This window comes from Aspergillus heteromorphus (genome assembly GCF_003184545.1).
Source record: "Aspergillus heteromorphus CBS 117.55 chromosome Unknown BO70scaffold_4, whole genome shotgun sequence".
Taxonomy (NCBI): domain Eukaryota; kingdom Fungi; phylum Ascomycota; class Eurotiomycetes; order Eurotiales; family Aspergillaceae; genus Aspergillus; species Aspergillus heteromorphus.
Window position 1 is genome coordinate 989,244 of NW_020290409.1, and position 26,093 is coordinate 1,015,336.

A 26,093-nucleotide genomic window follows, 5' to 3' on the forward strand; every position below is an offset into this window, starting at 1 on the left:
GGAAATCCGGAGGTGTTCAGAACGAACGGAGGGGCAGGTCAACGAGGTTGCGACACGAGCTGGTTATCAGAGATCGGAAAGGCGAAAGATTCGGGAGTCGGGACGAGGAAAAGACAGGGAAGGGCCAAGGGACTGAGGGATGTGGAGAAGGAAGCTGGAGAAAGATGGGTCAATTGCGCGCAAATCGGGTCCACCGGGGAGATATGCCTACCCTGCAGGAGACGCTAAACGATGGATCCTGATAAGCAGTTCCTGCTGGTGTCCATCACGCAGGCAGGCCACCCACCATTGGCAAAAAGGGCTCCGCGTGAAGGTCTTGACACAAAGCAATATGGCGAGAGAGCGACAAAAAAAAGAGGGAAAAGGGCAGGGAGAACCAAGTGGGATTTGCCCAAGAGTTGGGGGGGAAGACGAAGAGGAGATGCTCGGGAAGAGAGTTGCGCCTAGCGCACTAGCGGGTCCGAACTAGTAACGGTACGGAGTCCTGTTGTTAGTAACGGTACGGCCTCAAGTTCTTAACCTCAGTCAGTCACGGGGCCTGGGGTCGCCTGCAGCCACCGGGCCGTCGAGTCCAATGACTGACAGGGGGCCAAAAATAGCGAGGCTGGTTCGTACGGTTAGTATCGATGTGCTTCACTGCTTACACTGTCCGTACCATGTGTGTCTCACCCGCCAGGCCCGTCCCACCCTATATATATCGCGCCAAGCCAGCGTCAGGCAATGGACCCGAGGAACCAGACTGGACGGAGCCTATTTTCCAGTCTGGTTCGCAACGCCGCCGGGAAGCGGGCGTCGGAGCCGGACATCATACGAACACCCCTCTTAGTCCGTACTGTATCTTCTTAACGTGAGACTAACAAAGAGACGGATGTGCCTCCGTTCCTCAACCGCAGCAGATCATTGGACGTCTTCATCAGCCTGCTCCAGCCCAGAGGAAATAGCCCAAGAACACGTCAGAGTCACGCAAAGGAAATAATAACCGATCGATCTAGGTCCTCCGGGACCACGATGGCGGCCGAGGCTTTGAAACATGACGGCTAGCATGGACCCTTTTCCATTTTGGCGCCAGCTGGCTCGGGGTAAAAGGTCTTCCCCGCAGATAGTGCTCTAAAGTGACTACACCCTAGGTGGTAATCTAAATCATATGCCATCCCTCCGAACCGAACCCAAGCAGAACGAAGTCAGTGCAGGTTTTGCCCAGCGACAAAATGTAGACTCATCAGGTTCAACCAACACCATCACGTACCTGATGAGGCGATCCTGTGGCAGCCTGGAGTCATGGCGGAATCATCGGAGCCCCCTCCGGACGGGGTCTTGATTGGCGCGCAGGGGCTGAGGCCTGGCCGGAGTGGCGCCCGGAGCACCGCCAGCGTCGCGCCGTCAGGCTTCCCTCCCATTGGTGCGCATTGATTGTCCACATTCTCCCGACACGCCCCAGGCTCTCCCGGGCAGGGGGGTTACACCATCTCGATGATTCTCACCGCGAGAGGACAAGAGGACAAGTCCCTTTGGTTATAAGGATGACGTCTTCCACAGAAGCAGGTTGTGCGGTGGTACAAGGCGAGATCTTGAAACAGAACCATCCCTGGGCTGTCCTGCAGGGTGTATGCGGTCCAGATTGCATTCTCTAGTTAAAGTCAAGGTTGGATCCGAGGTCTTTTGGGCTTGTGTTTCGGGAGTGTTGCACAGGGAGGTCTTTCTCCGATGGGATAGGGATACTGAGAATGACTGTCAAACTTGGTTGAACCGTGGGTTTATGGCTCATCGTACGACGTTCAGAGTATATGATGATGGAACGAACCGTTCTATCTTATCTCGAGTGTGATTTCATCCTTGTGACTGATGAAGTGATTGACACAGACGCTTATATCATGCTGATCATCTCCACTTATTCGGAACCAGTTGACGTCAACTTTCCTGTTAGTTGTGAGGCATTTGTGTTACAGTTATGCGACAATGGTCAGATGGTTTGAGAGGTAGTTTCAAGAGAAGTAGCCTTTTTCATTCAAGAGCCTTTCGGTTAGTGTTCTGCTATTTATCTGGTTATACCAGGTACACGACCCTCAATGTGCATATTTCAGTCAGATATATATGATAAAGTTGGCAAATGAAACATGAGGGACATGGCGGAACAGACAGCAGGGTTTATCTCAGATACTCGATTTAAGTGGCATAAAATCTATATCCCAGAGACATCGCATCCGCCAGGGCAAGTTGAACTTCCGTGGCCCCCGACCCTCGAGGATCAGGAATGGCCGCGAAGCTATTGTTATCATCCGCACAGGCAAGAGCCCAGTTCTCCAAGCAGGTATACGAAGCCTGGGACAAGGGCGTTATCTGTCTGTCACACGCAAAGCATTGAGAGCTTGTCTTGACGGAAATAAATGAGACGAGAACCAAAGCCCCTAGGTCCCTTCAACCGTTTGCTTGAATGTTGGTTCCGGAAATGCGGTAGCTCATCCGCAGTCTGCTCCGGAGCGTATACTAGATCTTTATGCGTATTGATATTTTAATAATATCCATATTATCCGTTCCTCAAAAGCCGTCCGCTTGACAAACCACTGCGGTAGATACGTCCACGATACGACGCTCCTCCACATCGGAGAAGGCCAGAGACAGAAGAATCCATTCGAGGCCGGAGCAGGAGCCGAGTAGTGTGAGGCAAACAAAGCCTTATTATTTTCTTCCGCGAAAGAAGAATTGATTGTAGAGGGCCGTTTGCTCCCCCCCCCCCCCGGTCTTAATTGCGACGGGGCAAAAGACAGCACACCTCGCTTGAGAGAGTGCCGCTGCCGAAGGAACAATTGGTCACAACATTATGAAGCTTAGCTCTGATGGGCTGCAGCCTCAAAAGCCGTCTAAGTAGGTCATCGGAGGACGAAATACCCAAAGAAGATATATAATGTCTTAGGGGAGTCTACCGGCTGACATGGTTTCGGATGAAGGTGTCTTCGACCATTTTCGTCTGACAGCAGCTATCTGGGGGAGTATCCTGCTGGCGCTGTTGCGCTCAACCCAGCGGTGGATCGCCCTCTGGATAGACAGAATCCACGCTTGGGCCCTGATTTACTCCGCGCGGTATAATCAAGCGATTGATGGGAATAGAGCAGAGCTAGTTTTGGGTGGCTCGAGCAAAAGGGCGGGTGAGCCAGACGTGCCGATGTAGCCTGAGGGCTGCACAGTTGTAGATTGTGTGAAGAACTGTGAGATGTGACTTATATCATCATTGAATTCGAAGGTCATTTCCTTTCCGCCCGACATCGACAACATATGTATTATTGTCCCACCAGCCCACAAACAGCGTCTAGTTGGGAGTTTCCACCCCCCAGGCAGTAGCTGGGACAATTCTTCGATCAAAATAAAGGTAAGTCTAATCATCTGAAAAGTCCAACGCCTTGTCGTCGATCTCGTACAGAGTATTCTTACTCTTGTACCAGATAATCCATCGGACTTCGGCGACTTCACGTCAAGATTGCGATTGCGGTTTTCAAGCTTATAAGTCTCCTGTAAAGTTCGTAGTTACTCTTCCTGGATCCTCTTTGTCCGTGGCGGGGACTTAACAAAGACATTGGCCCCCTTTGGGACCGTTTATGATGGGAGATACGCTGGCTGAGACGCGTTCGACTATCTTTCTCGATGTCTGAGAGCCATATTTCCCTGCAACGCAGGGCCGGAATACCGAACGACAGTCGAGACAGAACCCACAGCTGTAATATATGGGTAAATCAAAAAGGGCTCTAAATCAAATTCGAGTAATCCGAACACCATGTTCGAGTAAAACTCAGGCTGTGTCGCATATTGCACCCCGAAATGGGCTTTGGGCCGTGAGGTGAGTCTGGACCGACGTAGGTCTCAGAATTCGACAGCCACCAGAAGGCTGTTCACGAGCGTTATGCTTCCTGGAATCATAGCCTTGCTTGAGTATATTCTGGGTTTGAAATTTCTGACGTATCGATACTGGAAGTAAACGTATCGAGGAGCCCTTCAAGCAGCTTATTGGGCGATACAGATAATACAAGACGAAAGTCGCTCGGTAATTGGGTGGAATCGCTGTGATCAGGTGCGGACATAACCAAATTAAATAGCTTCAATTCCGATCAAGCGGACCCTTCCAGGAAGGAGATAACGAGCCAGACGCAGTAGAGATCGAGAGCGAAAGGTGGGCATAGCGAGACCACCAGCCAAAAATGATCGCGGTTGACATTGCTTCTTTGGTAGGTCGGAAAGGATTATGAGAAGTTTCAGTGCCATCGACTTTGTTACTCATCTCCCAGCCAAGCGTTATGCTAGCGCCGCTCGATATGGTTTTTTTTGTATGGTGATGAGATACATCCCAACCTGTAGTTTTCAGGCTGGTAATCTCCGGGCTTTATCAGCCACCCCGATCATAGTCGAGCATAGGCGACGCCACAGATGCCCTAGGTGATCGAATGAAATCTGAGCTAAGAACGAAATACCATGCTTTATAGTGTGAAAGCTCTTATGGCTTGATATACATGATCCGAGGGAGAAGCACACACATTGACGAGCGATCAAGGGAGTGCTCGCCTCCAAAGCGGCAGTTCTCGGAACGAGGTATCGAGGCGGTAATTCCTGTCTCTCTTTTATCGTCCAATATTAGAAGCGCACTCTCAAGGTGCAATCGAGGTAACCGTAATGAACTTGGAATAGATAGGTGTATCTATTTCTGCTGGATACCAGGGACAGAAATTTCGATTTCCATCACATTCCATGAACAACAGAGGCCCCGACTTGAACGCGTGCACTGTCTAGTCCGACGAGTTTAATAATCTCGGTTTTGAAAACCAGGCCAAGGTCACATGAACATGTGTAGTGCCTGTATATCAAGGCTTCATTAAACACGGCAGGTCATTTCAGCTTGAGTATTTTCCAATTCGCGGAAAGCTCTTGAAGCAGCTGAAATTGTGTGTTTGCGAGAAGCGATACGGAAACTGTACATGGCATATATCTCCCGAAGGACAATGCAGCATGCTCTTCATTGCCGGTGACGCTTTCTTTGCCTCTAATTTTGAGATCGCCTCGCATGACCTCGTCACTGTGAGAGCGACAGCGCAAGCAGCCAGGTGGCGAGTGTCTTATATGTCTCCTTTGTTGAAGATGTCGTTGGCATTTCAAGAGCTATATCGTCTTGCTTGATCCTCGGAACATTGAGTGACTGTGCCGTTGCGATGGCGATGGCAGAAGTGACCGGAAGTTTTGTCAGGTGTGCTGTTTTAGGTACTTAGTATATGTCTTCTGTATTGAAGATATGTTTGACACTTCGCAGAGCTGAGGTATCGTGGTTTGTCCGCGAATAAGTTTGCCGTTGTAATTGGGGCGGTATAACCAATCATAAGTTAGGCCGATAATGCTGCTTGAAATTATGTCTCCTATCTTGAATATATCTTTGGCATTTTATTTTGGATGGCTCTCTTGCCATTGCTTAACATCTCAAAAGCCATCATTTATAGAGCAGGTGAAGACTTTCTCAGGATGGTCTAAGTTTCCTGGTTTGTTGATTCACCGGCAATTCGACAACAGAAGTTTATCGAGACAAAAGGAGAATTCCCAGCTTAGGTCATCCTAGGAAGGGCGAAGATGGTTTGATGTGGAAAGTGACGTGGAACGCCAAGTGAGAGCGATTGGCAGTTGTGAGGCATATGGGAATTGGAGGGGAAACATCCGTGCCTTTATAGACGAGGAGAGAATGGTCCCATGCAGTGACAGGTCTAATGACTGTTGCATCAAAGAGATGACAATGACTTATTAAGGACAATAAAGGCGCTTAAAGTAGGGACGTGGCCAGTGTAATTGAATCCTAGCCATCGAGTTAATGCCATGGGAGTGGAAGCACACCGTCACTGAGTACCCAGTTGCCCAAAACGAGTGAAGGAGAGAATTCGCCGGGCGGACAGCATCAGAAACCCTCGACGCCTAGAAACTCTGCTTAAGACACGTTGAGAGGTAAAACATGCCCTGTCTGCCTTGGCAGAAGCAGGGGACCTATAGTCAGGGCGGCTATAGCGTAGCGTCTCAGCCACCTGCATCAAGCATCACACCGATCCTGCGTGATGCTTTAATCTGCCTGGGATCTGTAACCTGGCGGGTAGATAGCTTAATCCAGCTCCCTTCTTGCCGTTGTAAGCGAGCCCCCAGCAATGCCCTGATGACGCCTCGAGTGGATTCACAGGGCTGAAATAATTTCCGGCGCAGTGAAGTGAAATGAGCAGGAGATGGGGGAGTTCCACCCAGGCACGGACATGATTAAGCAAGGGCTGTCTCAAGTTTGAGTGCCGTTAAGGGGTGTGACTGCATTTTATCGGGGCCGCGGTTAGGTATCGATGAAACCTGAGTTGGCTGGGATTCAGGGCGGTTCCATGTGAGTTGAGTAGTTGGTCGGCGATCTGTCAATAGGGGAGAGAGGAGAGAGAGAGAGAGAGAGATTATGAACTTACACTGTCTTGCTATCTGGATGCCACTAATCAATCCGCCATCAGGGTGGAATGGGGCTGATACCGGACTGCCCAAGCCAAGACGCCGATCGGGGGCCGGGAGAGTGTACTTTGTATTATCCAACCCGGGGGCGAGAATGTCACTCGCCGGCGCCCCCGTACGCGAGGCGACAGCGGCACCAATCAGGGGCCGGGGCCTGTCGATCTGGACCCCAGGGTCCCGCCGCCGATCCCGCCGATTGCTGTTTCAAGGTCAGTTGTTCCTGCATTGTTTCCCACCGTACACGCTGCACAGCGTATCTTCTCCGTACTGTGGCAGGATACAGTGTACAACAGTCCCACCGCCGTGTTTACTATGACGCCCAGTCCCTTCCAAACAGGCATCGATCGCCGCCCACCGCCTCCCTGCCGCCGCCGCGTAAATAAACCGTTATCCCTCTCCGGCATCCCTGCCTGACCAGTCCCTTTTCCTACTCCTCATCTCCTCTTCCCCCCTCCTTCACGTTCTCCCATCTCGATCGCCATTCCTCATTCTCCTGCCTCGTGCGTGATCCGGTATGTGCCACGTCCCGATCCTATCGTCAACCTAACCTTCTTCCGACCTATCTCATCTTCGGGGAATTCCAACCGCTGTCTTCAGAAGAGGCATGTGATGAGCTGACTTGCTACCGTTTTCCAGAGCTAAACGAACCTTCTTTCACCACAAACCTCATACCTCCTCCATACATCCTCAAGATGCGTTTCCTCGCCGTCATCGCTCTCATCGCCTCAGTGGCCGTCGCCAGACCCGCCGAAAACGCCATGTTCAACACCGAGCTCTCCTGCATCGGAGTGAGTCCATCCCAAACCGCCCCCCTGTGTAAACAACAGCTAACAACCCCCAGCTCAACGACAGAGCCTGCATCGGAAACCTCACCAGCGGAATGGGCTGCTGTCCTCCCCTCTACTGCGGAGCCGATCACGTAAGTTCCCCTCCCCCAAGCAGTCTGAAAGCGTAGCAGCTAACAGCGATGCTACCAGCGCTGCCACTCCTACCAGTAAATACGACGCGTGTCGACCACGTGCAAACAAACTTAATGAAGACCTACGGGCATGGCGATACATAATGCTGAAGAGGGAATCGGGGGAATGAGTGGATTGATGCTCGGATAAGACGAACGGAACAGAATGGGTTATCAAGGCAAACACCAGGATGGTTTGCGAGTTGTACTTGTTGAATACCACTAATATGTGTCAATACTTGCATTTGGTGCTTTAGGCACGCGGTGAAAGGAGGGTCCTTAATGTGCAATACATACGTCACTTCTTCTTACTACTTATGTTCTTGCCTTTTACCGAGAGAGATAGATCCTCGATTCTTACTTGGGGATGGGATGAGACTCGACTGACAGCAAGATGACAACTGGTTGCTGTCGAAGGGCAGAAGAAGGGCAAGTGGAACACCTCATCCTCCCTTCATTCGGGTATCAATACCACCATAGCTGTGCCCCTCCTGAAGCTGCTGCTCCGGGAACAATTCCAACTTCTATTACAGCCACTAAATCTGTATGTTACCCTCTGCCTCCCCCACGTCGCCTGTTCACCCTGCTACTCACGCTCCATCTATCTCCCCTGACCAGCCCATTCTCATGGTCGTGATAAATCCTACCCAGTAGTACAATCTCAGGATTGTCTGCGGCCGGACAATGCAGATTTAATATGGCAGGACTTGGCGTGGGTAAATTCCCCCAGCTCTTCTGCTAATTTCGGGGAGGGCGCGGTTCCTCGGGAAGTCGACTTGGTCAAGTCAGTCACTGGTATAGGATAAGACTTTAGTAGAGAGCGATAGGAATTGCCATCAGGGATTCATTTGATCGGACCTCTGCAGCGTGCATGCCACACAGTACTCTTCTATCTGAGACGTCGACTTTGTGGGATAAAGCTACGTGTATGCCCGGTGAATTCCGCCGCTCATGGCATAATGACGACAGATTGGTGTCAGAACAAAGGTCCCCTCCAGTTCGCCCCCATCCTCCTGCTCGCCCTCCAACTATCATCAATCGGAATTCCAGCAAGATACTCTTCCGAGGTCTTGAGCTACCTGCTCCCCATCCCAGCCTCAAAGGAGAAAAGAAGAAGATGCCCTTGTCTTTCCAAAATCTCACGAGAGGTATTATTCGCCGGGTCACCTCATGGCTTCCCCCAAACGATCTGATCAGCATGGCACTATGTAACCGCCAGCTCTACAACCTCCTCAGAACCCGAATTCTATGGAACAGGTTTCACGCGAAACGCGACATCGAGTCCCGAAATGTCTTCTTGCGGGAAACATACCGAGACCTCCACGCCTGCCGTGCCCGCCTCCATTCGGATATCATGGAACTGAAGCTGACTCCAACAGATATAATCGGAGATTGGATCCCCTCGGCACTGAAACATTTTGGAATTCGTCTTGGGATATTTCGGTTTCCCTTTCGGCTGGACTATATTCGTCAGTACTACTACTGTCCGCGACTCATACGGGTCATAAATCTAGGTGCTGACCACTGATCGAGAGGATATTAGGTGGCGAATTGGATAAGGCGGAAATTGGTATCGAGATTGCCAACAGGACACTGCTTTATATCGAGCAAACACTGCTTCTGGCGGACGCGCAGGTAACCCAGGGCCTCACCGGCCCCGGAAGCGTAGTTTTTCATCGGAAACCCAGAGATGTGGTGGACCAGTGACGTGGGCCAGCAATTGATCCCGGACTTGGCTGGATGATGAGGTGTGTGATGGTGGAAATCAAGGAATATCTTTCACTTGAGATTGGAGTGGATGGTATTGGGTCGATATGACACGATTTGATGGATGCTGTTCCTGTTTTCATTTGCTGGCTTTTGAGGGGGGGGGTGGTTCGTATAGCTCATCATGAGTACGGGGCAGGTGGACTGGTCTTCGGTCAAGTCTGCAACTGCTTGGGATGAGGATCGATTGCTATAGGATACCATCATCAGATGGTCAGTGCAAGTCCTGTGGATGGGAACGGTGGTTTTTTCATGGCACATTCTACAGTATTTGGTTGAATTGGGGGGGGGGGGGGGATGACGCTGTCTATGACTAGTAGAGCTGGGGGGAGAAGGGAGTAGATGCATGTTACTTTCACCAAGGACTGGTTAACACATTCACTCATTCACTGATGTGGATACCCCGTCACTGCTCTGGCTTAAGCTCTTCTTTTTCTTCTTCTTCTTCTTCTTCTTCTTCTTCTTCTTCTTCTTCTTCTTCTTCTTAGTGTCTGTTTCGTCACGGCCTCCCCCTCCTCCCTCTTGACAGATCTTTTTCCGTTGGGCCGGAGCCGCGCTGTGAGGAAAAGGTAGGATATTCCATAAAATGACCCTTTCTGACATCATTGTCATCACTATTACGTTGACTAATGAGTCAATTCTTAGATAGAGATGGCATGGCCAGTCAATATTCCCCGTCCCCCGTCCACCGCCACCACTGCGAGAATTGCAGAAATGGACATCACCTCGTGCCTCCCAATGAACACCGTCCATGCGATTGGATCCACCTCATCCGGCATCTGCGCGGTAATCCAAGACGAGATGAGGAAAAAACACCCGGCGCCCTATGTGTCGTTCTCTCATGTGCCGCCAGCGCTGGTCCGGGAATCGCTTGATAACCCTGAAGCTTTTGGCTCCAGAGCCGTCCGCATTTGCTACGATGAAGATACCCGGAGGCTCATTGTGAAAATTCCAGGGAATCAGCACGAAGTCGCGACTTGGCATTTAAGTAAACGGATTATCAACGACACTACCTCCATGGGTCTCGACGACCAGCTGCTCCTTAAAGGAGCAGCCAGGGTGGAGGACGCTCCTGTGAAAAAGGAGCCGGACGCCTCTTTCAGGCCCGTACACCGTCCACCTGGGCGCGACCAGAAATGGCCATCGGTGGTAATTGAGAGTGGGTGGTCCGAGTCGGATGCACGTCTGGAGGTGGATGCAAACCTCTGGATCGGACGTTCGGAGGGCCTCGTCCAAGTGGTAATCGCGGTGTGTATTGATAGAGACCAAGAGCTGGTGACGTTCAAGAAATACGTTCCCGCGCAAGCCCCCTTGCCCCGTCTTCAGACTCTCCGGAGCCACTCCTGGCGCGCGGCATTATCCGAAACGATCGCAGTGTCGCGAGTGAACCAGGTGGTCACGGTGACGGGTGCGCCGCTGACCATCCGATTCGAGGAAATGTTTTTACGCCCGGCGTCATCTCCCCTTCACGTTGGTTACACCTTTGATGCCGCCGCCCTCCAGAAGGTTGCGGAGATGGTATGGGAGGAATCTTAAGCAAGGTCTTTGCAGCGGGGAATATCTGTGCGGGATTGCGACGCTGAGAAGTGGCTGTGTCGGTCGTCAGGCGAGAGGGCGCTTGGCTGGAGCAGTGTGGGCGGGGTCCCCGTGCGAGGGTGGGCAGGAGGTGACCGGGGCGCCGTTTGTTATCAGATTTGAGGATATGTTTTTGCGACCGGCAAGGGGGACATTCGAGATGGATTATGTGTTTGATGCGGAGAGGCGGCAATCTTTGGCCGAGCTGGTGTGGGATGAAGGGAGCGATGTATCAGACTGACGAGTCAGGCGAGAGGGATGACAAGCTTTACCACATTCTAGGGAACGAATTTACTGGTTTTGAGAAAGTATAGCCATCGTAAGCCCGTAATGAATTAGCATGTACAAACTAACACAAAGAAAAGAACAGGGAAAAAAAGAAGAAGCCAACGACAACCCCATGGTCACGCGACCCAGGTAGGATCGAGATGGATAGATGGATGGATGGATAGATAGATAGGTGTGAGAAAAAAAAAGGTTATATCTACTACAAGAAATCTCAACTGTACGGGAGAAGAGAAAGAAGAAGAAAGGGTGGCGGAGGGGGAAGGAAGTGTTCCTGTGGAGGGGGAACGAGAATCGAATCGAAACTCCAAGCCGTTTGGGGAAGCAAAAAGAAAAGAAGTGGAAATGAACAACATATTTCTCAAGAACTATACATATCCGAGTGCAGCACCCGTTTAGAACTGGTCAATGCAGCCCCAGTACTGCTCGACGTCGAACTCGCCGGGGTCCTTCCACAGGTCGTTGGCGTAGGAGAAGAAGACGGACATCTCACCGACGGACTCGCGGATACCCTTGATGGCGGTGGTCTGCTCGGCAACACCGGGGACGGCGAGGCCGTTGGCGTCACCGGCGCTGGGCCAACCGGTCTCCAGGTTGATGACGGTCTTGTCTGTGCAGATGGCCTTGAGGATCTTGACCTCGGCCTCGGCGAAGGTACCGGCCTCAGCGGCGGTGGTCTGGGCGTTGAAGAAGGGGTGGATGTTGGCTCCGACGACGTCGACGACCGAGCACAGGTTGCTGGTACCGTACTCCTGCCAGATGTCGATGGGCTCGGTGGTCGTGATCTCTCCGGTGTAGCCGGCCGCCTCGAAGGACGCCTTGGAGGAGGTGATGAACGTGGCGAGCTCGGCGGCCGTGGTGTAGCCGTCGGAGATGGCCTCGTTACCGACAACGATCAGGGTGACCAGGGTCCAGTCCTTCCACTCGGTGATCGCGGTGATTTGGTCAGCAGCTCCGGAGGTACCGGTGCTGGAGATGTAGACACCCAGGATCAACTTCAGGCCGTACTTGGCCGCGGCAGTACCGACGTACTCCAGGGTGCTGCAGTCGGTCGAGTAGAGACGAATGTGGGTGAAGCCCTTCTCGGCGATGATGGCGATGTCAGAGTCGACGGTCGACTCGGACTTGCAGCCTCCCGCGTCGGTGTAGGGGGTGTAGGTCATTCCCATGCTGTTGCCACTGGCGCTGACACCGGAGCTGGCGGCCGCGGCGGAGGAGCTGGAGGAGCTCGCGACGACGGAGGAGGTATCAGCTGCGACGGTGGTGGCGGCGGCGGAAGTGGTAACGGCGGCGGCAGCAGTGGTCTCCTCAGCGGCGACGGTGGTGGTCACAGCAGCAGCGGCAGTAGTCTCCTCGGCAGCGATGGAGGTGGTCACGGCAGCGGCAGCAGTGGTCTCGGCAGCGACAACGGTGGTGGTCACGGCGGGAACGCTGACGGCGCTGGTGGCGGCCACAACAGAGGTGGTGCTCTCAGCGTTAGCGAAGGGGCAGGTGTAGGTGTAGTCAGTCACGGTGACGACCACGGTCTCGGCGCTGTGGGTGTAGACACCAGGGGTGACGGTCGAGACAGCCGGGTAGGTGATGATGGTGTTGGAGGGAACGTAGGTGGTGGTGGGAGCAATGGTGTAGCTGCCAGCGGAGGGGCAGACGTAGGTGGTGGACTCAATGACGGTGGTCACGGTAGAACCGGAGGTCTCGACGGTGGCGTACGGGTAGGTCACGGTGCTGGAGGCCGGGACGGAGGTGGTCTCACCACCGTAGAGCTGAGTGCCGCTGGCGAGAGAGGTGGTGGTGTCCGCGATAACGGTGGTGGGCACGGTGACCGTGATGGTCGAGGCGGGGATGGTGTAGGTGCCGGTCGTCGAGAAGACGGTGGTGGCAGCGGTGGGGACAGCCACGGTGGAGGAGGTCGTGGCAGCCGCGGCAGGGCTCGAAGAGAGCTCGCCGACACTGCCGGCAGCACCACCGGTGGAACCGGCGCTGGCACCCTCAGCAGGGGTGGAAGACTCGCTGGGAGCAGCGCTGCCGGCAGCTCCACCGGTAGCACCGACGACCTCCGTGGTTGTGGTGGCAGCCTCGCCGACGGACTCGCTGGCGACAACGGTAACGGTGGTGTAGCTGGTGGAGTGAAGCGTGGTGACGACCTCGGAGGTGATGGTGGTAGGGACAGGCACCACTGGTGATGTCAGTGGGTTGTTTACAAACGCCTCATCGCGTTACGTTCGTGATGTTGGAACCAGCCACTTACGGGTAGGAGAGCCCCAGACGGTCACAACCTCGGTGGTGCAAGCACAGGTGTTGTCGGCCTCGGCCTGGACGGCCCGGTTGTGGTGAAGCGAGTCGTGGGCGTGACGACGGTGAGCGCCGTCAGCCAGCGCCGTACCGGCCATGGCGGCGGCGGCGGTGGCCAGGAAAGCACCCCTCATGTTGACGGAAGGGGGCTGAAGGGGATTCGGAACAAGTCAATGAATGACAATTGCAATGAATGCCCGCTAAAAGAGTGAAGCGGTGGTCAAAAGTGCCGGGGGGGGAAGAAGAGGAGAGGGAGAGAAGAAGGGGAACGCCGGCCGCTTTTGATATCTTTCTCGAAGGGGGGAGAAAGAGACGGACGATCTGCGAGACGAAACCCGGGAGGAAAAGAGGGGGGAGGAGGGAGAAAAAGAAAAGCAAAAAGCAAAAAGAAAGAAAGCAAAAGGCCGGAAATCGGGCAGTAGAAAAGATCGTGGGAACATCCACGCCCCTGGGTCTGGCCCTGAAGCCCCCAATCGCAAAAGGGGGCGGTGTGGATGCGCCAGGCACCGCAGCGGCGCCATTGGTGGCCGGTTTCACGATGGAGCGCAGCCCGGGGATCCTCCCCCCGAGGCGCGTCCAGTGGTAGTCCGCACGGCTCGGATAGAGGTGGGGGCAGCCATTCCGTTGGTGGAGAGACGTCGCCCAGCTGCAGGGCACCCCGGCACTGCGGCGCCGTGATTGGCTGCACGGATCGATATGGGCGGACCTCCAGTCAATGGCCTCCAGGCCCGGTTTCAGACTCTTTGTCCCAAGCAGCCGATGGCCTGGATACGGTGCCGTCGCCGCTGATATTTGACTTGGCACAGTTCTGACATCCATTCAGGGTCTTCGTCCGCTCCAGGAATCGAAGCAGAGCCCGGGAGGATGATGATTCCGAGACTTAAGATTAGCCGGGGGAGGACACCCGCGATCCCTGACCTCCCTGGCGACTCAGACTGACGTAAGTGCCGTCATCCTTTTCCCTCCCATCACACCAGACTCATTCAAGACACCCCGGCAACCAGAGTCTCAGTAGGCTGTAGGCAGCAGAAAACAAGCTCGGCCATCAAAGCCAATCCATCGTCCACAGCGTGAGTTGCTGGCTGCTGCTTGCTGCGTTGTGCAGGCTGCAAGGAACCCACAAAGTCAAAGCCCCACATGGCTGCATGTGGTGTCCTCACTCTACCCGAAATAGCATGGCGCTGAGCCCCCACTGTCTGACTCGGGTGGCTGCCATTGGGCACTGCAACACCTTAATTTCCGGGGTTCCACCCAGAGAGGAAGCCGCGCTGGTACTCCGTACTCCGTACCATTATTCGGTCGCGGTGCGTCTGCAAGAAGCAAAAGCGAGACACCACACCGTTAAACCCGGCGGTTCTTTCAGCTGCATCGCAGGATCTGAACACCGGATGGCATTATGAAACACGCACGAGTTCACGGGGGAGGCACAAAGCCACAAGAATAGAAACAACCCCCCATCAGCCTCCCGGGTGGGCTTTTCAGCCTGACAGCCACCCCGTTCGGGGAGTATCCGGGCGCGCGGCACTCCGCGGCTTTCGCCCCCTAGACAAACAGCCGACAGCGGACAGACGGAGAGACACACAGCCAGGGTTGCATCGGGAGAAGGTTCAATAACCCTGCCTGTCGACTTGCAGTCAATAATTGACAATAATCCACGAGCCATGGTCGATCTCCATCTCATGCCCAGCCTGGGTGCAGGCCGATCGGTCGTCTATTGACCATTCTATGGGCTGGACGGTCTGTGGAGGTGGCTGCCATGACAGACGCGTTGTGGCCGCTCGATGCCGAGACCCGAGCCCACTGATGCGATGTGATTGATAGATAGAGATCAAAGTTCGGGTTCTCGTGTTTAACTTTTTCACTGGGCTTGGACTCCAGACTAAGTAGTCAGTCTAGATGCCTCCTACGTACGTACCCTCGCGACGAGTCAGAACGCCATCAAAAGGAGTGTTAATCTATCGCGCCTCGTGGTCGCCGGATCTCTGACTACCCCGGACTGGGCTTCCTTCGTCCCTACACCAACCCTTCTGCTGCACACCTCTACGCGAGTACAGGGACCGATGATACAGACAATGAATTTGATCGGGTGGCCAGCACGCTGATTCTTTCGTGGACGTACACCGTTCCGTGGAAGTGATCATCGTCGCCCGGTCTCGACCGGTCAGTGCTGCACTCCAGTCCTCCACTGCGGACGCGAATTGCCCCTGACGAGGCTTGGCCTGAGCCTGTTCTGAGTCAAAGCCATCTGCCGAAGAGACAAGTCGTCGAGGGGGCTTATTTTGGAAGGCCAAGTTGTGTCTTACTTGGACATGAGTTCAGCTAACACACTAACCGTCGATAGTCCCAGTCGTGGTGCGGTGAGACATGACTCTGATTACCCCTGAATGCAACAGCACTTGGAGTGGGCGAGTATAAGAGGCCACTATTTTACGTACGGGAATAGAAGTCTTGGTCGGGGCTTCTGGAAGAATCGGACGGACATTACTGGTCCCTGTCGCAGCCCTGCGCCTCGTCGCCTCCAGACGGCCATCGTCCGCCCTACGGGAGGGGAAGATATTTCCAGGACGGCACGTCCGTGGAATGTGTCAAACCTTGACTTAACGATCACAGCATTCTTGCTCCTCATTGACGGGCACACATTCCTGGAAGTTTGCAGACATTCTGGAACACAAGGTTCTGGAGCGTTTGTTTCTTCTTCCTTCGAGGGAGGGAGAGAGGTGGTCGGTCGACTCCAACAGCGCCACCGCCATCATCGCAGTTCCACCAGTCCACCAAGTCCACCAGCCCAACCAGCCACACCATGGTACATCAGATTGGCATCGCAGTAAAATCCAGCAGCAGCAACACGTAGCCAGACTGAGCCCTTTATATAGTTAGTCAATCAATCCATCCACTTATCTAATCACTCCATCTCGCAACGCCCAAGGGACAGGGGGGAAGGAATGGGAAAAAAAAAAAACAGAGATCGATCGTACCACCCACCATCTCTCACCGAACAGCAGCGCAGCAGCCACAACATCATCCCATTCCCGCCGTCCGCAAAACATCAGGCCACCACCCACGCCCACACGCCCAACCCAAACTCTCACCCTCATCCTTTCCTAACAATTCTCGTAAATGTCCGTCTCCCCATTGGTCGGATCGTCCCATCATCTGCCCAGATCTTCCGATGCCATCATCACACGTGATCTTACCCCGGACATGACCTCCCCCGGTGAGAGAACGCACCAGGTGAGGTGATTCGGATCCAGAGATGCCATTGTTGGTGATGGTTCGATGTGGCTTCTTTGCTGGGATGACGGCAGTTGGGGTTTCCGAGACTGTCGCGGTGAGGAAGGATGTCGATGCGTTGGTGTGTACTCCGTATGTGTATATAAACCTGTGTGGTGGATCGGTGGTGGTGGTGGTGGTAGTCAATAATCAATACTTACCAATCACTCTCATATCAAAGCAGTATCGAGTCTACTTAGCTTCAGCTTCGGTTCAAAAGCTACATTACATTCTGATATACCTGGATCTGTATACCCCCTCCAGGAACACGACAACACCACCACCACCACCACCACCAAGAAACACCAACACCATGACCGAAACAACACCCCACTCCAACACCGCCCGTCTGCAAAATGACTTTGGCGCCGATCTATGGGTGAAGAACGTTCCCAAGCGAGTAAGCACACACACACACACACACACACACCATCCCTTTCCTTCCCTTCCTCCAACCCTCCCTCCCCTTCACCTTATCATCTCAAATCTCAATACTAACCAACACCCCCCAGCACGCCGTCGGTGGCCGCGGCCTCTTCGCCGGTCTCCAAGACACGAAAAGCTATAACGTCGAGTCCGGCTGGGCCAAGCGCCGCGCGGCAGAACACCAAGGGTTCTTCGGGAGTATCTGGAGTCGGTACGTGCATTCCCTTCCACACATCACCCTGTCCGATTCGGCCGCAATAAGCGGGTGATGGAACTTGGATGTGAGGCTGACCAGTTGACGCTTAGATTCTGGGGCGGCTCGTACACGCCTCCCGAGTGACTGGCCCTGGCTTGGGCGGGGATGGATCTGGTTTGATGGGTGTTTCGGATTCCTGCTTATGCCCGCGAGGTCTTGTGTTGTGTTGCTGCATGGTGTTCGGGACGGCTTTTGTTTCCTTTAGCGAATAATGATGATACCTTTTATTACTTCACTTGACTTCAATTTGTTTTGGGTGGGAGGGGTGAGTGTGTAGGGAGACCTTCACTTGAGTGGTGTGTAGGTAGGTGGGTAGGTCGGTAGATTGTTGTGGGGGCATGGGTGAATCCCTTTGTTCGGTCTCTTTGTCTGGTCTTGCGCGGGGATCGTGATATCCTTCGTGGTTTGGTCCGGAGGATATCTGGAATCAGAAGTAAAGTGTCAGTAGAGTAGTATAAAAAAGGGGGGGGGGGGTAGATAGCAAGAAAATAAGGGCGAAGGATTGCTGTTCTAATTCCTGATAAGTAAGCTTTCAGTAGTTTGTTAACTTGTTTGTGAAGAGGAAGATGGAGGAAGCGCAGGGCGCAGACAGTCACTGCGGTATATTAATAGCAACCTCAGGCACCGCGAATACAGACCCCCTGGTATCTTCCTATGCAAGTGACTGAACTTCGGGGTTGTACTGTACACTGACAAAGCACGCTACTAACAACTGTACTAATGGTCTCTTTGTGGCTCTCTATCCACAGATGAGAGACCGCATACATATCCTTCTAATCAAACCACAATCTCCGCGTTCTCATTAAGTGGACAGCCAGACAGGCTGAATATCACGCGTCGCATAGTCAGCATAATGGAGGCCGGAAGATGTCCTAAGGTACTAAGTACGGTACACGGTAACATTCCCGGGGGGACAGCGCCTCCTCTGTTGATCTGCCACGGAAATACCAGACCGCAAATCCCATGGTCAAGGTTTATGGAACTTAATTCCCAAGCCACTATGCTTATTCCCCTACAGAGTACTACTTTACTCTTGGGACGAACTTCCTCTGCGTTTGCCTCTCGAGACAGAACTGGGTGCCAGCATCGTGATACACTTCCAAATATACACACTGAGTATCTTCAGAGTAGATTTCGAAAGCAATACAAGTATATCGAATCATAAAGTCTTTATGTGTATGGTCTTGTTCTTACCAGGGCGTGGAATACTATTAGGCAATAGTAGATAGGCGGTTAATAGATCTCTAACTTCGGGTATGACAGTGATATGACTGGTGCTGTGCAGAACTCACGCTTGCGCAATATCTGGAAAAAAGGTAGAAGAGTATTCCTGGTGGAAAGAGAGAGGTATGGCCACCAGTATATCAGTAATTACAGAGAAGATTATATAAGGTCAATTCGGATGGTAGTATGTCTGCGATAGTAGGTACCGACGTAGGTAGTAATAGGATCCTATTCAAAGTCACTGTAAAGTAAAACCTCAGGGTATACTTTAATTGGCGGCGGATGGGGGCTGTGATGGGCCTGCAAGATCCTTATAGGTTGGTTATCAGAAGTCTGAGACGTTGAGACAAGCAGTGGCTGTCATATTGCAAGCCCTTATTGCCACCCCATTTTTCAAGCGAGCCTGTGGAGCTCACAACAGGGCGGAATTGCATGGAAATCGAATGCACAGCTCTAGATACAGACACAAGACGGTTCACAGTGGATGGTGACTCAATCGCACAAGCGCAAGGATCTGGGAAGCCTGCTCAATGCCTGCAAGTCTCCAGCAAAAGTGTTCCTAAGTTCAACATCAACCCAGCCGGGTGAATAACCCCCTTCGAAATCAACGAGCCATGCATCACGATTCTTATCGATCACAATGTTTTCATCCTTGGCATCTCCCCAACAACAATCATTCTTGTGAAGAATGCGAATGGTTTCAGATACTTGATCATACCACTTCTGGCGCTCGGCAACGCTTGCTTCAAATGCAGTCCAATGAGAAAGAGTAAAAGAACTGGGGATAAATGTTATCAGGATCCCGGAATACTTGGTATTTATACCAAGTATCCCTTCCACTTTCGGTACCCGAAGAGAACACCCGACTACCTTCTGTAACATCGAAATTTCCCGGGCAAGAGGTCCAAGCGCCTTTGCCGGTTTGTAGAGGAAGGTTTTCCCTTTGATACTGACTTGATACACATGGCCATTGCCCCCTATGCGGAAATTCTCCACCTCCGACAGTTCAAAGACGGGGACATTCACCAGATCACCCTTCAGGGAAACCCAGTCGATTCTTTCCTTTTCTGGGAAGACTTCCGGGTAGGGTTCAAAAATCACCGTCTCTTCGTCCGCGGAAGTGATCCGGATGGAAACTAACCCGCGTTCCAGAACGGATTCCAGAGTGGTTGGAGGATCAGCCAACTTCTCTTCGAAAAGAGGATTGCAGGTCGGTACTAGAAACCGAATCAGTTTCTCAAATGACTTGTTGACGTAAAGATCGATACATTGCTGAACGATCGTCGGCGTTGGCTCCTCATCAGGCTGGGTCGGTGGCGGAGGAACGTCGAAAGCGACCACGAAGTTTATCAGCCCTATCGCCATACCGATGTACGCGGTTCTAAGGACACCTTGACTTGCTCTGTGACCCACGCAACTAGCGTTGAGTACCAGATCCTCAGGGGGATCCATAAAGTCAGATTTACCGGCAAGGTTTATCGAGACATGCATGGTTTCTGGATTGCCAATTTGGTCAGCCAGGCTACTACACAGGTGGATGGGTATTGAAGTACTTACTCCATTCATTCTGGTTGCCAAATCCTCCAATGTCATGAAGTCTCTTCAAGCTTTCGTCCATGGCGCTCTCGCCAGCAACAGCATTATCACTCTCGACAGACGTAGACCGAGTAACTAGAGTCAATTGGCTCAGCTTAGCGGGTATGCAGGTTGGTGGTGTTTTTGGACTACTTACCACTCTCAACCTCGTCACCAGACGACTCGGCCATGTCGTGAGACCACTCGGACATGTTAGACCATTCAGACAATGGGGATTCGCAAGGGTCGCAGAAAGAACCAGCTGTGGGAGATCCGGATGGGTTATCGGAAGGGCCGCTTTTCCGTCGCCATGTCGCCAACAATAGTCCGGCCACCCTCGACAGACATAGACCTAGGGCCTAGAGAAAGAATCAACCCAGGCTGCATGGTATGCAGGTCGATCAGGCCTCAAACTACTTACCACGGTCGCCAGAGTGTTCAGCAACATTTTGCCAGGCAAGCGATTGGTGAGCAAAATTGGGAGTAAGTAAAATAGTAGAGTAGGATTCGAAATATAACTTGAGTTGAGCAATGGGGCTGGTAGAGATCGACTGTACTGGATTCGGGGGACGAGGGCCCTTAAAGGCTTGCTATGTTGTCTTTGTCGAGGGAGCCATGAAAGAGCGAGCTTGCGGCAACAACGAGTTGAAAGGGCAAGCAGATCAAAATAGCGGCGATTGTCTCGTCCATCTTGACAAAGATACAGTCCAACTGTGGCAAACGGGATAAAGACGGTGACAGGCAGGTGGAGGGTTCAATAACCTGTGTACTGTCTCAGGTCTGCGATTGCCAGCCAAGTACCTTATGAACAAGATTAGACTCCAAGACTTTGGTTTCGACCGATGAAGGAACCAAAACATGGCGCTTTCAGGCAGATAGATACTTTCCTGAATGCCTCCGTTTTCTGACAATACTGTATAAGCACCCACCAAGAAGATTTGGGGCAAGATGAAGCATCCTTATACCTCGCGTGGGTGCTTTGCATTCTGCTGCTGGGTTGAGTGTAGAGAAAGGTGTTGACAGTTGACGGTTGACGGTTGACGGTTGAAGACGCGCCGGTCACATGGCCAGACGAACAGCCAAAGCCGACCGGCAACTGCAGACTCTCTCTCTCTCTCTCTCTCTCTCTCTCTCTCTCTCTCTCTCTCTCTCTCTCTCTCTCTCTCTCTTCGTTTCAAACCCATCCGACTTTGAAGAGTCCAGATTCTCCAGAGATCTGTCTTGAGTCAAGCTGGATCGCCGATCGGCCTTCAGACCCACTCCTCTCCCCAATGCTATCCTGGAGGATCGACTTCCCCAGACCCCAATCGAACTCAAAGACAACAGAATGACATCGTACGGGGGTTGTGAAAAGCGTGCAATGCTCTGCATGCCGCAGCGCTCGAGCAAACTGGCTATTGGAGCAACCCACATGTGGTCCACATGTGGTCACAACTGCTTACTCTACCACGCTAGCTCACAGACATGCCGTGAAGAAAGCTTCGTCCGACCCCCCGACCTCGCCCCTCGCCCCGGGACATCCATTCTCTATGCATCGCTGTCATACCTCCCTACACATATTCCGCGCTTCGGCCCGGGCCTTATACTCGGATGCTCCGCCTGCTGCCGCACAGTGACAGTGAAGCCCCTATTGAATGCAGGCTTATGGACTATGCTGTATCGGATACGAAAGGTGGACGGCACCTGTATATGAAGACAAACCCACATTCATTCTTCCAGTGTACGTACTACCTTCTCCAAGAAAACAAATCAAATCCAATCTTAATTGCTCTTCAACATCCACCCCCCATCCGTCCCCACCCTCTCCCCCGTCACAAACCAATCCTTCATACACCACAGATACGCCTCCGCCACGTCCCCCGGCCTGCCCACCTCCCCACTCAACGTCCCCTTCCGAAACACCCCCAAATACGTCTCGCGCTGCTCCCCAAACGCATCAAACAGCTCCGTCTCCACCGCCCCCAGCATCACCGTGTTCACCCGCACCGGCGCCAGCTCCACCGCCAGCCCCCGCGTCAGACCCTCCAGCGCCGTTGCGGCGGCCGCGCCCAGCGTCATCCCCGGGTGGGGCTTCAGGGCCAGTACCCCCGAGGTGAATGTGATGGAGCTGGACTGGGCCGTGGAAAGGTAGGTGGGGGAGTGTTTGGCGATCAGGATCGGGGCGAGGAGCCGGACGGTGGTGTGTTGGGAGAACGTCGAGGCCGTGAGCGTGGGAGAGGTGATCGGGAGGGGGTCGGGTCGGGAGCCCGCCGTGTAGATTATGTGGTTGAGGGGGATTCTTTCTTTCTTTTCGATTGAGCCCGAGAGTGAGGTGCTGGTGCTGGTAGGAAACAGATCTCCCGCGGTGGCATATTCCAGCAGAGCCACCAGGTTCGCCTCCATGGTGGTTTGGTCGCCCAGGTCGCAGGCAAAGCCGGCCACTCGGCTGGTGTACGACGGCTCCGGGTAGAGGGCCTTCAGGCGGGCGACGGCCGACAAGACCTTTTCCGGGTTGGAGCTCGACACGACGATGTTCGCGCCGTGTTCGAGGGCCCCGCGCGCCACCGTGAAGCCGACCCCCGAGGTGCCCCCTAGGAGGAGCACGCGGTGGTGGGCCAGTTTGTTGGTGGAGATGTGGTTGGACATGTTGGGTGGTGGTGGTGTTGGTGTTATTCAAGTTGTGCTGGAATCAGCAAGGTGTGTGCGGTTGTATATGTGGTTGTGGTGGTTGTGGTGGTTGTGGTGGCTGTGGTGGGACCAAATAATCACGGCTCCTTCAACGATGCAATGCCACCGTACTTATACTTATCTCTTAGCAGTCCTATATCTCAACCCGAAGTCTGAAATGACCTAACCCCCACCCCAAATCCGACCGTCATGTTATGTCCGCCGTAATTCCATGCCGTCGGCGGTTTAGGGCATCGGAGATTATGACTGCCACCGGAGATCCCTAGTTTAGTCTACCGTCTGTGTCTGTGTCGGTCGCGTGGATTTGTCAGCAACATGCCCATGTTGATATGATGTGAGATCGTGTGAGATCCACTTCATCTATCATCAGGATTAGTAAACTATGGTGTTAGTATTAGTGATCTCCAGCCTTAGTAGAAGTAATGTCTGTATTTGTATTAGCAACCTCTGCTCAGTACTACCCTCTAACCTTACCAAAAGGTTTCGTGAGATGTGGGGCAGGAGGCAGAATCAAGATAATGAATACCCAGCTAATCAAATCAGATTATCACAATAGAAGCCCTGGCTTCTAAAATATAGTATGTATTATGTACATGTACACAGATATATATGTGTGTATGGTCTGTCTATGTACAGGACCTACCGGTTAAAATGTATGCGGCTATACCAGGGCCGATACAATAACTTATGAAAGTATAAATACTCTGTGGTTGATTGGTCGGGGAAGGGGAGAGGTATTGGCGATTACATGCCGGGGAAGCTGTCCCGTCTTGTCCGTCATGTCATGTCATGCCGACGGCGATCACAACGGATCGGGATCGGCGGTATATTGCTATGTGCATTCTGGCATGGCACGTGGCCTGTGTACACTTTGTAGTGAAGTCTTCTTCTATCCCTCAATATACCATCTACCATCTATATACCCATTCATTCCTTTCCCTTCCTACCTCAATCTCAATCTCAATCTCAACAGTCTACACTCTACTCTCTACTCTACAACCCCATAATATATGAACTCAAGAAACGGTGTATTCAAAATTATGTCCAAACCAGAGCAATATACAACTCCAAAACTCAGAAAATTCCCGCTGGAAACGATCACACGCTCATCCCCTACCAACTATCGATCTTCATCGTGCCCTTCTCCTGCAGGTTCTGGTGCATCTTGAACGCCTGGAACAGCAGGTGCGGCTCGTGGCCCATGCCCTTCTTCAGGCACTCGAACTCGGCGCGGTCGAGGTAGTCCGTCAGGATGGGCTTGTAGTCGGGGTGAGAGCACTTGTTGATGATCACACGGGCACGCTCGCGGGGGGAGAGGCCGCGGACGTCGGCGAGACCCTAGTTAATAAAGTTTGTTAGTGTTGTTGTTGAAGGGAAGAAGGGAAGGAAAGGAAGACTCACCTGCTCGGTCACAACCACGTCCAGATCGTGCTCGGTCTGGTCAATGTGCGTGCAGAACGGCACGATGCAGCTGACTCCCGTCGGGTCGACCTTGCTGGGCCGCGTGCTGGGCGTGTGCATGATACTGTACTTGGAGTTGCGCAGGAAGTCCGCAGACCCGCCCAGGCCGTTCAGCATGCGCGAGCCCATGACGCACGTGCTGTTGGCGTGGGCGTAGATGTCGACCTCCACCGGGGTGTTCATGCCGATGCAGCCCAGACGGCGGATGATCTCGGGCGAGTTGGACACCTGCTGCGAGCGCAGGAGCAGCTTACCGGCGTAGCGCTCCCAGTTGTCGTAGAAGCGCTTGAAGCCGTCGGGCGAGAAGCGGATGGAGGTCGCGGTGGCGAAGTCCAGGTTGCCACTGTCGAACAGGTCCAGGAACGAGTCCTGCAGCACCTCCGTCCACACCTTGAGGTTGGTGAAGTCGGCGCCGCCCTTGCTCAGCCCGCCCACCACCGCGTTGGCGATGTTGCCGATGCCCGACTGGATGGGCAGCAGGTTCTTGGGCAGACGCCCGTGGTTGACCTCATGCTTCAGGAACTCGATCAGGTTGGTGGCGATCGCCTGCGAGCCCTCGTCCTCGGGCGCGTTGGGCTGCGTCTGGTCCGGGTAGTCGGACTCGACGACGGCCACCACCTTCTCCGGGTCAATGGGGATGTGCGGGGTGCCAATGCGGTCCTCCGGCGCCATGATCAGGTACGGCTTCCGAGCCGGCGGAAGATCCGACATGACGATGTCGTGCAGGCCCTCGAACGACGGACTGGCCGTGTTGACCTCGATGATGACCTTGTCGGCCATCTGGACCAGCTCGGGGGACGCCCCGACGGAGGCGCCGGGGATAATGCCACCGTCCTCGGTGATGGCGGAGGCCTCGATGACGGCGACATCGAGGCGGTTCTTGGGCTTATCCAAGGTGTACCAGCCCTGTGAGACGGTTAGCCAGATTCCACAACACCAACACCAGCAAAAGTAGAAACATACATAAACCAAATCCGACGGAAACATGCTCAGATGCTTATCAAAGAACTTGATCTGGCCATTATTAATGCCCTTGGCGATCTCCTTCCCGACCTGATGCGGACTGCGGCGCTCAATCATATTCAGGCGCGCCCATCGGTTCTCCGTCTCCGCGCCGGATGAGGCGCCCACGAACAGAGTGTATTTTAGCTTTCCCTCCAACTGGTTTTTCTCAACGTGGTCGGCCAGCGCCGTTGGAACTTTCCTAGAAAACAGGGCACATTCGAGTTAGTTCCTGGACTCTTCCACGAACACGACGACAGGAACAGGAACGAGAACGGACGGGATGAACCTACTTGGGATAGCCCACGCCCGTGAATCCGGACCAGCCGATGTACGAGCCATGGGGGAAGAAGTCAATTAGGTCTTCGGCTTTGGCGAGCTTGTTGAGGTAGGAGGGCCGGCGGACACGGCTCTTGAGAAGAGCGGAGGCTGCCATTGTGGTGGTGGATGAGGGAGGAAGGGAGGGAGGGAGGGAGAGGAGAGGAGAGAGGAGAGATGGGAGTCAATGGAAGGGGGAAAGAGAGAGGGAGAGAGGGAGAGAGGAAAGTTGGGGGAGAAAAGAAGCGCGGAGAGGTCGCAGGCCGGTAGAAATACGACGGAACCCCCGCCACGATCGTCCTCTTCTCTTCCACTGCCCCGGCCAGGCGGAGGTTGGCTGCCACGCCGCTGACTGGCCGGCTGCCTGTCACGCCGCAGCTCCAGAGGGTTTAATTTACTCCGTCGTGAGGAGAACGCCAGTCTAGACTCGCTAGACGAGACTAGACTATCTGACCATCTGACTATCTCCCCCTACCCTCGGCCTTGACAGGCCCTGCAGGTATGCACCTCGTCCTGTAGCCG

The 26,093-nt window shown here is 53.5% G+C and overlaps 9 protein-coding genes across 9 annotated transcripts; 5 read left to right on the forward strand and 4 right to left on the reverse strand.

Moving 5' to 3' along the window:
- The first annotated feature begins 5,477 nt into the window (after window positions 1-5,477).
- BO70DRAFT_359517 (uncharacterized protein) lies at window positions 5,478-6,445 on the forward strand. The gene has a single exon (XM_025542559.1). It carries the CDS (start codon window positions 5,972-5,974, stop codon window positions 6,194-6,196), a length of 225 nt encoding a protein of 74 aa, XP_025402429.1. The 5' UTR covers window positions 5,478-5,971; the 3' UTR covers window positions 6,197-6,445.
- A 527-nt stretch (window positions 6,446-6,972) lies between these two features.
- BO70DRAFT_359518 (uncharacterized protein) lies at window positions 6,973-7,767 on the forward strand. The gene is made up of 4 exons (XM_025542560.1): window positions 6,973-7,007; window positions 7,132-7,283; window positions 7,337-7,414; window positions 7,473-7,767. The coding sequence occupies exons 2-4, from the start codon at window positions 7,188-7,190 to the stop codon at window positions 7,491-7,493; spliced, it is 195 nt and encodes a 64-aa protein (XP_025402430.1). The 5' UTR covers window positions 6,973-7,007; window positions 7,132-7,187; the 3' UTR covers window positions 7,494-7,767.
- Window positions 7,768-9,934: 2,167 nt separating this feature from the next.
- BO70DRAFT_426879 (uncharacterized protein) lies at window positions 9,935-11,036 on the forward strand (the record flags this gene model as incomplete). Its single annotated transcript, XM_025547837.1, has 2 exons — window positions 9,935-10,738; window positions 10,827-11,036. 2 exons carry the CDS (start codon window positions 9,935-9,937, stop codon window positions 11,034-11,036), a joined length of 1,014 nt encoding a protein of 337 aa, XP_025402431.1.
- Window positions 11,037-11,108: 72 nt separating this feature from the next.
- On the reverse strand, window positions 11,109-13,722 carry btgE (putative cell wall glucanase (Scw11)). The gene is made up of 2 exons (XM_025545214.1): window positions 13,329-13,722; window positions 11,109-13,256 (listed from the first exon to the last, which is right to left on the reverse strand). The coding sequence occupies exons 1-2, from the start codon at window positions 13,504-13,506 to the stop codon at window positions 11,476-11,478; spliced, it is 1,959 nt and encodes a 652-aa protein (XP_025402432.1). The 5' UTR covers window positions 13,507-13,722; the 3' UTR covers window positions 11,109-11,475.
- Window positions 13,723-15,634: 1,912 nt separating this feature from the next.
- BO70DRAFT_163551 (uncharacterized protein) lies at window positions 15,635-16,310 on the forward strand. Its single transcript, XM_025538304.1, has one exon. The coding sequence runs from the start codon at window positions 15,757-15,759 to the stop codon at window positions 16,198-16,200; it is 444 nt and encodes a 147-aa protein (XP_025402433.1). The 5' UTR covers window positions 15,635-15,756; the 3' UTR covers window positions 16,201-16,310.
- Window positions 16,311-16,955: 645 nt separating this feature from the next.
- BO70DRAFT_393752 (uncharacterized protein) lies at window positions 16,956-17,408 on the forward strand (the record flags this gene model as incomplete). Its single annotated transcript, XM_025546404.1, has 3 exons — window positions 16,956-17,042; window positions 17,155-17,279; window positions 17,375-17,408. 3 exons carry the CDS (start codon window positions 16,956-16,958, stop codon window positions 17,406-17,408), a joined length of 246 nt encoding a protein of 81 aa, XP_025402434.1.
- Window positions 17,409-18,716: 1,308 nt separating this feature from the next.
- On the reverse strand, window positions 18,717-20,560 carry BO70DRAFT_163617 (uncharacterized protein). Its single transcript, XM_025538305.1, has 3 exons — window positions 20,281-20,560; window positions 20,106-20,219; window positions 18,717-20,044 (listed from the first exon to the last, which is right to left on the reverse strand). Exons 1-3 carry the CDS (start codon window positions 20,333-20,335, stop codon window positions 19,041-19,043), a joined length of 1,173 nt encoding a protein of 390 aa, XP_025402435.1. The 5' UTR covers window positions 20,336-20,560; the 3' UTR covers window positions 18,717-19,040.
- Window positions 20,561-21,850: 1,290 nt separating this feature from the next.
- Window positions 21,851-22,960, reverse strand: BO70DRAFT_163630 (oxidoreductase, short chain dehydrogenase/reductase family). Its single transcript, XM_025538306.1, has one exon. It carries the CDS (start codon window positions 22,746-22,748, stop codon window positions 21,885-21,887), a length of 864 nt encoding a protein of 287 aa, XP_025402436.1. The 5' UTR covers window positions 22,749-22,960; the 3' UTR covers window positions 21,851-21,884.
- Window positions 22,961-23,903: 943 nt separating this feature from the next.
- Window positions 23,904-25,689, reverse strand: coaT (acetyl-CoA hydrolase ACH1; the record flags this gene model as incomplete). The annotated part of the gene is made up of 4 exons (XM_025541694.1): window positions 23,904-24,128; window positions 24,192-25,157; window positions 25,215-25,455; window positions 25,547-25,689. 4 exons carry the CDS (start codon window positions 25,687-25,689, stop codon window positions 23,904-23,906), a joined length of 1,575 nt encoding a protein of 524 aa, XP_025402437.1.
- Between the last annotated feature and the right edge of the window lie 404 nt (window positions 25,690-26,093).